This window comes from Lepidochelys olivacea (assembly GCF_965140295.1).
Source record: "Lepidochelys olivacea isolate rLepOli2 genome assembly, chromosome: 2".
In the NCBI taxonomy this organism is placed as follows: Eukaryota; Metazoa; Chordata; order Testudines; family Cheloniidae; genus Lepidochelys; species Lepidochelys olivacea.
In genome coordinates this window covers 106,708,168-106,724,494 of record NC_140412.1, presented here as the reverse complement: position 1 = coordinate 106,724,494, position 16,327 = coordinate 106,708,168, and the positions used below count along the sequence as shown (strand labels likewise).

At 40.1% G+C, this 16,327-nt stretch overlaps 1 protein-coding gene across 1 annotated transcript; it reads right to left on the bottom strand.

The window, feature by feature from the left end:
- Positions 1 to 3,464: 3,464 nt before the first annotated feature.
- On the bottom strand, positions 3,465 to 16,039 carry LOC311516977 (uncharacterized protein C6orf62 homolog). Its single transcript, XM_084621411.1, has 5 exons — positions 13,895 to 16,039; positions 10,195 to 10,371; positions 9,706 to 9,831; positions 6,594 to 6,728; positions 3,465 to 4,758 (listed from the first exon to the last, which is right to left on the bottom strand). Exons 1-5 carry the CDS (start codon positions 14,021 to 14,023, stop codon positions 4,633 to 4,635), a joined length of 693 nt encoding a protein of 230 aa, XP_084477537.1. The 5' UTR covers positions 14,024 to 16,039; the 3' UTR covers positions 3,465 to 4,632.
- Positions 16,040 to 16,327: the final 288 nt, after the last annotated feature.

The window sequence follows — 16,327 nt, the reverse complement described above, 5'->3', positions numbered from 1 at the left end:
AGTATTTGTTTAGATATTGGGCCATGCCTAGATTATCCTTAACCTCCACTCCATCCTCAGTGTTTAGAGGTCCCACTTCTTCTTTCTTTGTTTTCTTATTTATATGATTATTGAACCTTTTACTATTGGTTTTAATTCCCTTTGCAAGGTCCAACTCTACATGGCTTTTGGTCTCTCTCACTTTATCCGTACATGTTCTGACCTCAATAAGGTAGCTTTCCTTGGTGATCCCTCCCATCTTCCGCTCCTTGTAGGCTTTCTGCTTTTTCTTAATCACCTCTCTAAGATGCTTGCTCATTCAGCTTGGTCTACAACTCCTGCCTATGAATTTTTTTCCCCTTTCTTGAGATGTAGGCTTCTGATAGTTTCTGCAACTTTGACTTGAAGTAATTCCAGGCCTCCTCTGCCTTTAAATCCAAACTTCAGTCCAATCCACTTCCCTAACTAAGGTAGCATATGCAGCAATAGCCCCATTTTTGCAGACAGCATACTCAAGCATATGGATAGGACGTTGTTTGAGGCAACTTTACTGTAAACAACACTTGTACCCGCCATATTAGAGAACTGTGTAAGCATATAAAGCCTTGCTCAGTAATAATGGTTGTGAAGTGCACATAATACCAGCCAGTAGTACTACAATAGAACTCCAGATCTTCTTCCCAATCCAGTATTTCCATTTTGGGTCTCTCCCCACCCTATAGGAAAATTTCATTTCTATGTGATTGCTTTGGAATTCAGAAAATGAAGGTGCATCCAATAAGCTCTCTATGCAAGTAGAAATCTGTGGTTTGTAACTACCAAAACTAGATAGACTGGACTTTCACAAGGATAGCCAATGGCACATTCTTCTTCCCAGCACTATCATCTTGCTTAATTTCAGTGTTACTTTACACCACAGAACTACCAGAGCTGTTTGAAAAGTTAAAATTAGCAAAACTTTCAACTTTTCATTAGCCTTGTTAACAGGTTTAAAAAGTGTTTCTGCTCAATAAATCAAGCTGAGGCAGAGATCGAGCATGTAAAATTTCAGCCAAACCAGTTAGTTTAGCATTGTTCTGAGCATTTGGAAGCATGTGCTTAATAAACAGAAGTGTTATATTACCGAAATGTGTTACAACTGCTTGATGTATGATGCATCATTTAATGTATCAATTTAAGTGTAATCTAGTAAAGATCTGGGGAATGGATTTTATTTAAAAGTATAATGGAGGAATAAAGTAGTATCAGTTATTCAGTAGGTGGATAAGACGTAAAAACCTAGTTCAACCTTCAGTAAGCTCCTGGCTCCAGCCCCTTCTCAGACCCACTCTTAAATGCAACCATTTCCTCATGCTAGCTCGTGTGCCACAGTAACTACTTACCGGTTTCTTCAGCTGGACAAAAAACTACATTACTTAGTAGGTTAGGAGTGCAGATTTAGCATTTTGAGGCTTAAGAGCATTATAAAGTGATTGCCCCATAAACTCATATTCCATAGTTGGTAGGTAAGCATCCTCTTCTGCAAGCATCCTTTTCCACTGCCAAGATACATGGAAAACTTGAACCAACCACAGATACTCCTAACCAGTCTGCTCTGTTGTACCCAAATCCCTGCCCAGATTTCAATTCCTATTATATTCAGACTTAAGAGCCACAAGAGAATTCTCCTGCCAAGAATCAAGTAGGACTCCTGCTACAACATACAGGGTGCGTAGTGAGAACAGCCTCACAGAATCTGTCTTTTTCCTATTAGACTGTTTAAGGACATACAAGGGAGGTGTACATGTGTCAAAGAATGTTAACTAAACAGCTCAACCTTTTAAGAAGCCTATGTTTTGGGTGTTTATGCAGAGCTGCTACACATACATAAGTTAGCACAATTATGCTTCATAAAAGATTTAATAAAATGAACCCTACCCTTTAGAGTTGTGAAGATTGCATCAGCTCACACACACACCTCTAGCAGAATATGACCCCAAAGATGGCCTAAAAATAATAGCTCAATGACAAACTGCTCTCATAGGGTGGGAACTTTAAAACCAGAATAGTCAGTGTTCTCCATAGTTGGAGATACATTGACAAAATGAGGCAGTGAGAAATTCAACATCCTTCCTAAATGCGAGGTCTCTCCTTTCCTCTCCTCTTGGGAAGGGCACAAAAGATGGTGAATCCCCTTCCCAGAGCAAGAGATTTAAGACTCAAATACTGAAGGGGGTGGGGGGGTGAAGCCAGCCTCCTAATCCTTCCCTGGGAGTCAGAAAGCTCCAATGACATCCCAACCCACCTATTAAAACCTGTTTCCCTTTCTCCTTTCCTGACAAACTTCTACAGTTATGTTACTTGTCAATTCAACATCCTCAGGAAGTTGAAAGCTTGGTAGTGATATAATAGATTTAATTTATCAAAGTGTGTAAGAAATAGTGTATAGCTTGGAATAGGCAGTGTTTTAAGAGTATACTACTGTTTAAATTGAGGTCTCTGCCACATAATGTAGGTCTGATACCTGTACATCTGTAAGATTCCCATACAAATCCATAAGAAAACAGCAATATGATCGAGTACAGATTACTTTCTGTAACAGAATTTTAAATTAAGATGAAGGATCTGGCCACTGTGGATAAACCTGTAGATGTCCTCATAAACCAGTATCTTGATTTTCTTTTACAACTGTTAAAAGATTCTATAATTAGAAACACCAATTCCCTCACTAACTCTTATCCTTTGCCTTATTTGCTTGTCAGTGACCAGAATCTCAACTGAGATGGCCACTGCCACACCCTATAATTAAAGTTTGATCAAGGACAGAGTGAAACACTAATTTCCACCTGAGATGTATTGCCCAAGACAACATATGAGCAACCTTGAACAGTTCATTAGTAGGTTACACTGTTCAAACAAGACTGTTAAAGACAATATTCTAGAAGGTGAACCGAAGTTTCACCAAGCTGTAGTCTTACAGGTCACTGAAAAGAAACACACTGATCCTGCCAGCACTACCGGCAGTTATGCTAATTTTCAAGTTTTCATGCCTAGCAGCATTTTTCAGGATCAGGCCCTAAAACAACAGAAGTAGGGGAAAGAGTAAGCAATATTTTCTTAATAAATTGAAATTATGTAATTTCACTTCAGCAGCCCTTCAGTTTGTTTTGGGGGACTTGCCAGGACAAAAGGTGGGGGGTGGGGGGGAAATCAGTAGAATTCACAGTGGTTCTGGCACACCAGCATGCCCTTAAGTGAATTCAGCTGCTTTGGGTATCTAGTTTATTATTAATGTTGTCACATCACTATATTTTTAAATGCCAGACTGATATTACCAAAACCATATCAGAGATGCTGAGAACCTGTTTTTGCCACTAATTTTCACTGGAGAAATTATGCTTAGACTGTTCTACAAGCTTTAAGTCTGAAATATTTGTGGATGACATATTGTAAGACAATAGTATGAGCTAGGTAATTAAACTCATGAGCTTTGCATAAAATGAACATTGTCATCTTTCACCTAATTTATTTAATTTCCAATTTTTCCAATTCCAAACAAAAGCTAAATACAAATTTAAACAGGTAAGCACTAGTTTTACCCAAAGGGAGCAGGCTTATACAGATTTACTCCAGTAAAGTACTCAACCCTTAAGCAAAGCCTTCTTTGTCATCAAAACTATACAGTAGTCTTCATTTCATTGCACAGTCTTAAAATGTTCTGCCAGAACCAACTTTTGACACTCCAAACACTATTTTACAGTGAAGTTCACAACTGCTTTATAACGTCTATTTCAAAAACCCTCAATGGGTTTTCAATAGGAAATGTTTTAGAAACCAGTATTTCCTGCAGTTCGCCAGCAAGTTTACAAGTCTCAACTCTCAAGAAAAAATAATCCTCTACCAACAACATGGTTTCTGCAGCTACTATTTTACTTTAATTTTAGCTGCTTTAACTACTTCAGACTCCAGGTCTGCCTCAATCTGTATAAATGTATCCAACTCAACAGAATACTCTTTTATACAGTTATACAGCAACTTGGGGAAAGATCCAAAAGTGAAAGTGCCAGTAAACAAACATGGCCCAGCAAAATTAAAAAAAGGCAAGAAATGCCTACACTGAATGAGATGCTTTTTTCCTTATAAGAATTCTTTCCCCACATTTACATTTCTATTGTAACAGCCACTTTTCTGTTCATTAGAATGAATCGGATAGTGCTCTCTGATACAATCATATTAACAGCAAGGCTATAAGGCTTTTATACCCGTTACATTCACTTCTCACCCTCCAAATACTGATGACTAACAACATTAGATGTTAGGGGGCATGATCAGCACAAATGGAAACACCACCACAAATGATCACCTTGTGCTTTCAGATACATTTGTTTCAGTGTACAACAGTCCTTTCATTTCACATTTTAGTAAGACGCTGACGCAATGCAAAAATATGCAGAGCATCCTCTCTTTCCCAAGGTCCATGCAGAAAACATTTAAAAAAATTGTAAAGTTCTGATACACAAATGATTAAAAAATAATCCAGGATGATCAAGTTTCACAATGTATAGTGTTCTGAACATGAGTCCATTTTCTTCTAAATTCTGAAAGAATGAAGTGGTGAGGAAAGTGAATTCACTACTGCATTCTGTGATCTTCCCCATTTTGCTGGCCAGTACCCTACTCTGGCATGTAAGGATGGAGGTGATCCTCTATGGTACCAACCGCCCAGTGGGTGAGCTGTTCCTGTGGCAGGTACAGGCAGATGCTGCATAACTTGAAGATAGTAGCTTTGTTTTTTGGAGTCTGGGGGGGGGGGGGGGGAGAGAAAAAACACCAACACACAAACAAGTATTTAGTTTGTTCAGACCTAACGTAGTCAAACAAAGAGTTACATTTTCACAGGTTTAATATTTACCCTTCCCCATTTAAAACACTCCCTAAAAATAAATGAGATTATTACAACCACTCTGCTTCATCCCCTTCTGTGTATGTAGACTGATCAAAATATTGGACAATGACGAACTATTTAACAAGTTTTTACAAGCATGAGTGGGATTTAACAAGTAGCATAGTGTCTTTGTAGGAGGGGCTACCAATTTAGACTTCTTGTGTGAAGATTTAACATTAGCTCTATAACAATGAAGAGATTCTCCAGAATATATTTTCATACAAAAATAAGTTATTCAGTTCTACATGGGGAAGGTATGCAGCCACATCATCGCAGGCTGAGATCTCAGCTCTCAAACTAAATTGAATATAATCTGGTCAGCATGCAGAATGGAGAGGCAGCGCTATATTCTCTTCAGTACCAAATCAGTACCCCAATATTAAGGTACACTGTTTGAGCTCCCCCTGAAGATTTTAATGGCTACAGGTTGTCAGGATCTCCTGAAGATCACTTGGCATTTTGAGACTAAAGATGGTAGCTGCAGTGGTTCCTAGCCAGGAAACAGTTTGGATAATTAGAGTTCACCAATTTCCTCCAATAGTTTCAAATAGATACTGTACTTGCTTCCTGTTCTGTCAGTTGCAGTTAAACTATTAAAATAAGATGCTGTTTTCAACCCCAGGATTGCGGAGTTTGCCTCAGTTTACATTAATGAGTTTACATTAGATAAAACTTCTTTAAACTGCCTAGAAAGGTTGTGGAATCTCCATAATTGGAGTTTTAAGGGCAGGTCCAACAAACACCTGTCAGGGATGGTCTAGATCAGTGGTTCTCAACCTATTTACCACAGTATATGCAGTTCTATATTATGTAGGCCACATCCATACAATATATACTACTTGTATGCCAGAGGATGTCACAAGGGCTGCAGTTATGGGATGACTGGGCCACAGGGGGCCCATATGTTGAGAATTACTGGTCTAGATAATACTTAGTCCTGTCTTGACTGCAGGGGAGTAGACTAGTCGACTGAGTTCCTTTCCAGTTCTATGATTCTAGGAGTACAGGGAATTGAGCACCTTAAAAATTGTTAGATGTTTTGAAAGAGGATGCCAGTTAGGATACTACTCCTGTCTAATGGAGATTTTTCTGAAGTTTGATATAAGAAACATGGCAAGGCTCCAAATAGGCCTCTGACTGATCACTGGCCCGAGTGGGAGGGATGTTTGACAGCGATCATTTTGTATGTACAAGAATTAAGTCTTCGACAATGTTTAGAATGTTTAGAAGATGAAAGTGTTACAAAACCTCTGAACTGTTTTTCCAATAATTCTTCATTCCAACTGTAAGTTGTGAGTTGAGTAACTTAATGAAACTACAAAAAGGATTACACAAAATTGCTCTGACTTTCCAAAATATAAGGAATCTGTTTTAGCAGTTATTTCCAATAGATTCCATAACACAAAAGCCCTGAATCAATCTTATTTGGCAACATTTTTTGCTTATATCCAGTTGTTGCATCTTTAAGTCTTCAGAATGGTGGTTTGTTGTAACACCACTTAACTGCAAGCATAAGACGACGGCAATTTTGTTCATGTAAACTTAGATAATTAAATACTTACAACTAGATCACTTATAAACCTTTGGACAATTATTCTCCTTTCATGTATTTACAAAAGGATAAAGTGTTCTCTCATAAGATAAGATTTAATATTCCAGGTCCTTAAAAGTGTGAAGAGGACAAGCTTACCTGCAAGTGCTGTCTGTCAATGAAGAGAAACACTGACTGGTTAGGATTGTTGATAACAATTCCAGTCTTGTCCTTTCGGCTCAGAACATGCAGAAACTGTTTTTCATAGTCACCATGATGAAATTCAAACTTGGCCTGTACAGGAATAAAGGCAGTGTTTACAAACAAAATTAAATTACTAACATTCTGTGTTTTGATTTGAGTAGTAAAAGTTAGAGCTGATCCCTCTGTACTGCTCAGATTTAAGCTTGGGGGAAGAAACACTATGATCAGTTTTACTGCTACCCATTAGGTTTTTAAACAGTGGTGAACGTGACCAGAGATGTACATTTCATTCTGCTACTGGACAGAGACATAAGCAGTGCAGAGGCACATGAGCAAGCTGCATTATTATAACGAAGAAAAAAAAGCTCTAGGTTTATTTTGCACAACTGACAGCACTTGAGTATTGTCAGTTTTTCCTGTAGTATGGGTGTCAAATGTGAAAGGGGGAGGGAGGAGAGAAGAGAAAATATTTGAAAAAGTTGAAGTTCAATTGATAAAAATTGACAAGGCAACTGAAGGATATTTTTAGGTACTACACACTTGGCCATTTGAAATGGACTTTCAAATTAACTGTGTCCTTGTAAGAACTCCAAATGGAGTAATTATCTTGCTTGATGAGTGTTGCTCCTGAACTCTTAGACTTCGTCTGAGCAAACTTGCATCCATTTAGCTATATCAGTTTCAACATGCACATCTAGCTAAAATGGTGCAAGTCTGCTTAGACCAGACCTTAAGAGTTAGACTTTTTACAGTGTGTAGCTAGTAAGAGCAGTAGGGATAAAAATTACTAATTTCAAAGGCATCAAATTACATCAAGAATGGAAGAACTATTTGCAAATGCAAAATATACATACATTAGCATTGCTTTAGAGGCTGTCAGATTAAGAAACATTTTAACAAAACAGATTCCTTTTTACACCCTGAACTACTAAAACTTCTACTTTAGTAGAGTTACATTCTCAAAACCAGGGTTTTTTTGAATTTACTCAGCTTAGACAAGAAAAATAGTGTCTACAATACTTCACTTTCTGGTTCTCATGCACTAGCACTATACACTGTAGAGCAGACAACTTCCAAGGCTTGTCAATGGTGTTAAAAAAAATCCCACCCATTAAGTAAGTCCTTACCCTCCTTGTTTTTTTTTTATTTGTTGTAGGTGAAAAACTGATAGGGTAGTGACTTGGGAGAATTTGACATCTGAGCAACTTTCCCAGACCTCAATTGAGGAAGAATGGGGTGTTTGAGTATTCTGCTGAAACAGAGAAATTTTATAGACCTCTGGAAGATGTCAAGAAATATATTCAACATCTCCCCTTCAACAGAGAACTGGGAAAGAAGCAACTTATGATTCTACTCATTGTGAGTGGGCAAGTTAAACTGGGTCAAAGTCTTCATGGGACACATCCCTCACTAACATTTTGAAATGTCACGGTATTTGTCAAGTAAAATATAAGCTTTAAGACTTCAGACAATTTACACACTGTTAGGCAGCACTACAGGGCACAAGTATTTTTATCTGCAGTCACTTTTAGTTGCAGGTGCGTTCAGTTTTAAGAAGATAAAATATTTAGTAGAATTCAAAAAAAAAAATCACTTATTTTTTACAGAAAACTAGGGGCCATCATGTATGCTGCACAGTAAAGTCCTTATCACTGTTTTATAAATCTAAGAGTATTTAGATTTTATATGAAAGAATGATTTATTTAACTTTACTTTGACTCGAAGCTTGAAGTGAGATTTGTGTGAAGTTTGTTTGCCTTTCGTTAGGGAACACCAATATTGCTCTCTGATATTTCAAATGTAGCTGAAATTAAGACAGGTGGCTGCTTAAATAAAAAGTGGAGTTACAAGCAGTTTCAGGTGCTCTGCCAGCTTTCCTTTCCACTTCGCAGCTTTACAATCAAGTTTTCCTTTTGCTTCTCACACAGCTTATTTATGAAACACAAACAAGGGAAGTGATGCTGACTATAGACTTAAACAAGTTGACAAACAAGTTAGTAAACTCAAGGAATAATGTAGTCCCTCACTCGGACATTGTAGGTGTTAACCATAACAAGGATACATTAAAAAAAAAATGTAGACAGAGGAGCCATTTCAACCCAGTGTCTAACAAGAACTTTATCTTGTTTTGTTAGAACAGCTTTGTATCACTGATGGCAGCACAACACTTGGAATTGCTTATTGCCCGTTAAGCAATAGCAAGGAGCATAAAGCATAAAATATTTTCAATATCTTAATGTAATAAGCTATGGCTGGCTGTGGAACATGTACATAACTCATTAACTTCAAGCCAAGAAACGAAAGAGGAATAGCATCTAAACGTTAGTCATTCCCCTCTTCCATTTATCAAACATTATTAAATACAACTCCACTTGTTGGGGAACATTCATTGTTATCTAAAGGAGGTTGAAGTAATAAGGTTTGGATTGTATGGAAAACAGGGATGTCTAATTCCAGTTTCTGCATCTTCTAATGTATGCAATTCCAACTTTTGTGAATATCTTTCAGATGCTAAAAGTCTGCCAATACTACTATTCGAATGAGTAACAGAAAGAAGTATGCACTCAATATTTTAGCTGCTTTGTAACAGAAGTAGCCAATAAATTTTCAAGCATTTATAAAGTAATCATCACTAGTATCTGACACCAATTTATTGGTTATGAAAATGAATATACTTTCACAAGCAACATGTACAACATGTTCGCTATCACTCTAGTTCAAAAGAGAATACATTTATGCTAAGTAAAGGCCTGATCCTGCATCACTGAAGTCAATGGGAGCTTAACCCTGGACTTCAATGAGCACAAGCTCAGGACCAAAGAGGAGCAGTGTGACAATACTTGAACTAAAAATCCTTTCCCATATCCTATGGTGAGCTGAAGCTGCTCGCATATTCACCTAATGCAAGACAGCTCATAGCAGCTATGTTTGTAATAGCATTAAGTTGGCAGGAACTCACTATACACTGCTACAAAGAGCCTAAGGAACAAGTTGGCATTTTACAGGAAATATTAAAATCTTAACATTTCAAATAAGTTAATGGTTTTTTTTAAAATTTACAAAATACCTGAACAGGCCTATAGGGCTCATCATCAGATCCCTTCCACCGAGAAAACAGGAGACAGACTATCTTCTCAATATCATTCCGAGGCCAAAGAATGAAGTCCATCTCCTGAGTACATCCAATCACATCCTGTAAGAAGGAGTTGAGTGGTTCACTTGTAAATTACTCTTATAGCATGATCAGTGTAAGAGCAAACAGAATTCACTTTTACATAAGGTAACAATGTTCACAATTCTTAAATTTGTCTCCACATTCTTCCATCCTAACCCACTATTTTATCCGATTTACCTGTTATATCTAGTCTGAGAAAGCAAATGCTTTGGGACAAGAACTGGGAGAAATTTTCGGTCTGCACAAGAGCTAGCAGAGAACTAGCTGGCTTTTTTACATGCTACTGCAAAATAAGTGTTACATAACAGTCCCCAGTTTTACAACTTCTAGTCTCAAAGAGGCTTATTATAAATTTTTTCATGGATTATTTGAGTGTCATACCCTGCGCATAGACTGGTAGCGGGGTGCATGAAGCTGTACTATATCCTTCTGTAGAAGCTCTATGGAACTTTCCAAGGAATAGCTGGAATCCCGCACACCTTTCAGGATATTTTCTTCATAATTATTGGTCATGACTGGTATCACTTCAGACACTTCAAAAAGTGCTGACTTCTTCTTCTAAAAAAAGAATAAAAAAATAGTAGTCACATTAGGGTTCTACCCTTTTTCCAAGCAGTTTGTGATTACAACAATATTTCAAAGCCTGCATGTTTTCCCCCTCAGTGCTAGTGTTGCTTAAGCACTGCATTAGTAGTGTGTCTTGGAGTCATAACTCGGTCTTAAGAAGTTATTTGCAAAACTCTTCAAGACTGAGAATACGTCAAAGAGCTCTATTTAGACAGAAAGAACAGGGAGTACTTGTGGCACCTTACAGACTAACAAATTTATTAGAGCATAAGCTTTCGTGGGCTACAGCCCACTTCATTGGATGCATAGAATGGAACATATAGTAAGAAGATTGTGTGTGTGTGTGTATATATACACACACAGTATGTTGGAAATTGCCATACAAACTGTGAGAGGCTAATTAGTTAAGATGAGCTATTATCAGCAGGAGAAAAAAAACTTTTGTCCTGATAATCAAGATGGCCCATTTAGACAGTTGACAAGGTGTGAGGATACTTTGTGTAATGACCCAGCCACTCCCAGTCTCTATTCAAACCCAAATTAATGGTATCTAGTTTTCATATTAATTCAAGCTCAGCAGTTTGGAGTCTGTTTTTGAAGCTTTTGTTGCAAAATTGCCACCCTTAAATCTGTTACTGAGTGGCCAGAGAGGCTGAAGCATTCTCCTACTGTTTTTTGAATGTTAGGATGCCTGATGTCAGATTTGTGTCCACTTATTCTTTTGTGTAGAGACTGTCCTGTTTGGCCAATGTACATGGCAGAGGGGCATTGCTGGCACATGATGGCATATATCACATTGGTAGATGTGCAGGTGAACGAGCCCCTGATGGTATGGCTAATGTGATTAGGTCCTATGATGGTGTCACTTGAATAAATATTTAGACAGATGACTCAGGCCCCAATCCCCACAAAAGTTTTTTACGCACATGCTTCAAGTTAAACACATGCACAAGCATTGATGGGACTGGAGCTTTATTGTCTAAAATTGACAGCTGTCGTCTTGACAACAGCTCTAGATACAGATTTCTGCTGGTGAACCAAGTTAATCAAAGGCATTTCACATCTGTAAAGTTGTCAATTTCCATCAAATGGAAGTTTAAGTGTCTCTCCCCTCTACAAAAAGAGCTTCACTATCAGTAGAAGGGAGGCAGATCCAATTTTGGAACAATTCTAAGGGCTAGTCCACACTAGAAGCGCTACAGTGTGCATCTGCAGTCTAAGCCAGACAGAGCTCTCCTGTCAACTTAATTACTCCACCTCCATGAGGGACAGGAGCTATGTCTGCAGAAGCTCTCCCACTGACATAATGTAACTTCACTGGCTCAGGGATGTGGATTATTCACACCCGAGTGACACACATTATACTGAAGTGGTAGTGTAGAAAAGCCTTAATTCTAGCAATCACAGACTGTCAACCAGTGAAGAGTTACTTCATTTTCTAACTCACTTTCACAGCTGATTCTTGCATTGTTTCCATACTGACAGTTACTTATGAACTGCTTCAGCATCTCCCATTCATGAGAACACTTACAGGAACAAAAAGCAGTTTTCCATTGCACATATATCACCTGTAAACAAAGGCTGTTTGCCTGTAGGACTTTCTTATAACTCACTGAGGCTCTTGATTTCTCTTCTGAACACCTCATTAGATATATGGCACATACTCAGTCTCCATAATAGACATTATTTTATCTTCCCCTTTTTTGCATGCTCCAGGCTGGGCTACTCTAAATCTTTCCTACTCCCATTAAGCTTTCAAACACCCTAAGTCTTGGTGTGCATGTACAGGACTGACAGCAAGATGGAATCTGGAATGCTCTACTTGGATGTAAGCAAGGTTTCAGAACAAATATGCATGCATAGAACGCTTCCAAAAAAACATCTAGGAAGTTACACTGGTATTATCACTAGTTTTGAAGCAGACAAAGCTTTTCCTAACTGAGACAATGTAATTGCTATCATTGCTTAAACATTTCTCTTAAATGAGTGGCATATGCTGCCACCTTATTACTGAGCATGGAATCTTTTAGCATGATAATGGCCACGTGAATAAGTTAAGAAGTCATCTTTATTGCCCTATGACATAGCAACTAGAGACCAGTAGGTCTACGCTATCACATTCTCAAGTAGATGTTCACAATTTTAGTTTGTGCTCCATTGAAAAGGCAGAGAAAGGTGTAACGCAGTTTGACCAAAAAAATAATTTTCCCTCAGTTACTTAGATTTTCACTTCCTTAGTGTCTGGTTTTCACAGATCTGTGATTGCTACAATTGTCTATGGAGTTTGTCCAGGAAGAACAGAGGAGACCTGCATATCCATTATCACCAGACATACTCCTAGTATCATTTACCATGGATAGATATCACTCTCACAAAACTGAGGTTAGAGTTAGATTTAGACTTAGAGGCTTGTCAAAACTACCTCAGGAAGTTCAGGAAAGGAGCTTTCAGGAAGTAACTGCAGACTAAGGCCATGTCCACACTTCCAAGCAGCATCAACACCGCTGTGTTGCTGTAAAAAAATCACTCATGTAGCCCTGTTATGCTGACATAACAAAACCAGCTCCATCAGAGTCTCCCTCCTCACATCACATAGCACTGTGCACATGAGTGCTTATGCCAGCAAAACTTGTGTTGCTCAGGGGATGTTTTTTCCAGACCCCTGAGTGCCAAAAGTATTGCCGACATAAGTGCTAGTATAAACATGGCCTAAAGAAGTGTTTTAAGTCTGCTCAATTTCTTAGCATCACATTCCAGAATACTGAATAGCCTCCTCCCTCATTCCTGGAGTAAACACATAACTTTAACTACTGCAGTTTCATCCTCGTTTTAAATTTGAATTTCTAGGATCATTCATTAGTATGTCAAACTAATTTAATCTAATTCTAAGTGAAAAAATAGTTGCCAAACAGTTAGAACACACATTGAAGATACAAATGCAGGTATAGATGAGTTATCCAAGTACAGACAAACATGACAACATCTGGAAGTTCTGTTCACTGCAGCCAAGCAAATAGAAACTTGTTTTCAAGAATGACAGCAGCAGCTTCGGATATCCATGCAGGTTTATACCATTTCAAGAGGTTTTTTAAAAAGGAAGTCACAATCAACTTCTGTTTTAATCTGATAAAGGTAGTAACTTAAGTAGTTGTTGCAGCCAATTCTCTCTGTCACAACTGTGACTTTCATAAGCACATTAGCATCTAATTCAGGCCCCAAATTAGGCTTTATAGACAAGTTACATACCATACTTTTTAATTCCCTCCCACCCTGGGAAACAATCTATTTGGATGCATGTGTCTCAAGGATGAGTTTACCACTGTGTTACAAGCACATGACAAATGAAAGCCAAAGTCACTTAAAGGCAAACGTTAAGACAGCATAGTGACAAACAGATTTTAAATTTCATTTTTGACCTTGGATCATTTTGCAAAAAAACTGCTAACAGTAAACAAAGAGTTAAAGTCCTATTGTAACAGACAACAAAAGAAGAAAGATTTTAAAATGAAGTTACCTTGTCCTTGAACACAAAGGCAATATACATCTTGAAATCAAACTGGTCAGCTAAAGATTCTTTTTTCTTTCTAAGCTGAGCACGAAGTCTGTTCAGAGCTTGTTTCTTCCGGGAGTTTGGGTCCCCCATTTTGTAACACAGGTGGTACTAAAGCCTTTGGAAACGGTCACTAAACTATGGGCACTTTTTCAGAAGACTCAAGTACAACAGAAACAAGTCATTTTATTCCCACTAATACGACTCAATAGATAAAACGCGAATGTAACCCAAAAAACGCACCTCAGGTAATATTTTATGAGGCTATCATATTAGAGGGGTCAAGAAACAAACTATGGAATTGTCCAACCATGATTGGACAAGAAGCAATTTTGCAACAGTACCAAGAAAAAACAAAACCTAAAAATTCTGAAGAAAATATGCTTGTGTGAAGAGTTTAACCACAGGAATAAGTGGGTGAAAATGAAAAGGAAAAAAAAATCTTATCACGATTTATGTGTACAATAAAAAGCAACTGGCACAAGCCCAATCCATGTGGGGTTATTTGTGCCTTGCTTACCAAAAAAAAAAAAATTAATATATATAAAAAACAAATTACAAATTGCGTTTTACCCCAGCCAGATTCATGACTCTGCTGATTATTATTCTGAGATTTCCACTATTGCTATGTTGCCCCCTTTTTTTCTTTTTTTTTTTTAAAGGATTATTACACTTGATGGAGAGCAGAGAAGAGAGTGCAGAGGAGGAGGCGTGCACGTCCCGGGAGGTACGAGATTTCCCTGCCAACAACAAAATCATCAACTACAAACAACATGGTGCTGGTTTGCAGAAGAGCAAAGAGGAAAAACAGCGGAGTCATTTCTAACTTCATCCTGCTCATCATCAGGCACATCATCGCCCTAAGGCTGCCGCTGCCAAGGACAAGAGGGATCATGATGGCCATAGATGACGGGTGGGTGTGGGTGAAGGAACAATAGTATATCGCCTAGAGACTCAAATACGACTTGATCCCTCGGTCCCGACTGTCCCCACCCCTCAGGGTGAGAGTCCTACATTCCCCAACACCCTAGAGTCTCCCTGGGCTGCTGATCCCCCGGGGATCCTCCTCTCTCTGCCGCTGCTGCTGCGCTCCTCAGGGAGCCCGATTTAGCTGGGGCTAGGCATGGCCGATGCTTTTCACTTCCCCTTGGGCCTCTCCCTACACAAGGCGGCGACGGACGGCCTGTGCCTAGGGCAACGAGGCACCGACTCAGTGGCCTGGCGTTCCCCCTCTCACTTCATGGTAGCGACTTTACAGACATGGAGAGGCCGGTGGGTTGTTTTGAAAAACAGATTTTTGTGGGGAGGGGAAAGGTGCAAATTTTTACCAATTTTTCCCCTGTTTATTTTGAAATTTTGGTGGCAGATTTTTTGCAAAAAAAAACCAACAACCAAAAAAAACAAAACCAAACAAAAAAAATTACCCTTTTTAGGTTATTTTTGCCTCACTCCAGCCATTTTTTCTAGGGGGTTGGGGCTTCTGAAAGAGTTTTAACCCAAAATAACGTCGTCGGACTAGGTTAAAGAAAAACCACCGATTTTTTTCCTCTCCTCTCAACAAAACACCCCCAAATCCCCCCCAAGCAGGAGACGGAAAGACTCAGGCAGAGACCGAGGCCCACTCGCTACCCGCAGCCGGCGGGCGCAGGAGGAGCAGTGGAGGCGGCGGCGCTGCTAGCAGCACGGGGAGGAGCCATGTCAAGATAAAGCCACGAAGCCGCCGAGCCCCCCCATCCCTGCTGCACTGGACACGGTGACCGGGCCGCCCGCTCTGCCGCTGCTCAGCCCCAGCGTGGTCCCCATAGTCTAGCTCAGCGCCCCGGTGCCGGGGGAGGGGAAATGGTGGCGGAGGCGGCAGCGGAGGAGGCAGGAGGCAGGAGGAGGAGGAGGAGGCCGGGTCCCTGCGCTAGCGGCTCCTACGGAGAAGACCAGGCGATGGCGTCGAGTCCCGGCGGCGGGTGCGTGGGGAAGCCTCGCACCGCCTAGGCGTTTCCTCTCAGGCGGCGGCGAGAGCGGAGGCGCCTCTCAGGCCCGGGAGCGACCGGCAGCGACAGGACAGAGCGAGAACAAACAACTTAAAATGGCAGCGCCTGCCCGAGTCACAGACTAGACGCCGCCCGGACTCACTGCGCACAGGCGCGCTCCGCTGGCACGTACCATCTCCCAGCTCTGCGGGGGGGGGGGTGCAGCGCAGGCCTAAGATCCAGCAGGGATCCCATAGTGGCGGCCGAGCTAGTGATGCCTTTGGCAGGGAGGAAAAGCCAGCTTGCGCCCCACGCGTGACAGGGAAGGCGGGGGGGGAAGGGAAGGTTGTGCATCGCATTACGGTAAGGAACCCAGCCCCCCCCCCCAAGTTGAGTGCAGGTCACGGGGCTCTAGCGACCCACGTGACCCGCA

Excerpts from the sequence above, each read along its gene's own strand:
- LOC311516977 (XM_084621411.1), bottom strand. The coding sequence starts at position 14,023 with ATGGGGGACCCAAACTCCCGGAAGAAACAAGCTCTGAACAGACTTCGT. Across the intron at positions 6,729-9,705 it reads AGCCCTATAGGCCTGTTCAG|GCCAAGTTTGAATTTCATCA; the intron begins GTATTTTGTAAA and ends ATTCCTGTACAG. Across the intron at positions 4,759-6,593 it reads TTGACAGACAGCACTTGCAG|ACTCCAAAAAACAAAGCTAC; the intron begins GTAAGCTTGTCC and ends CCCCCCCCCCAG.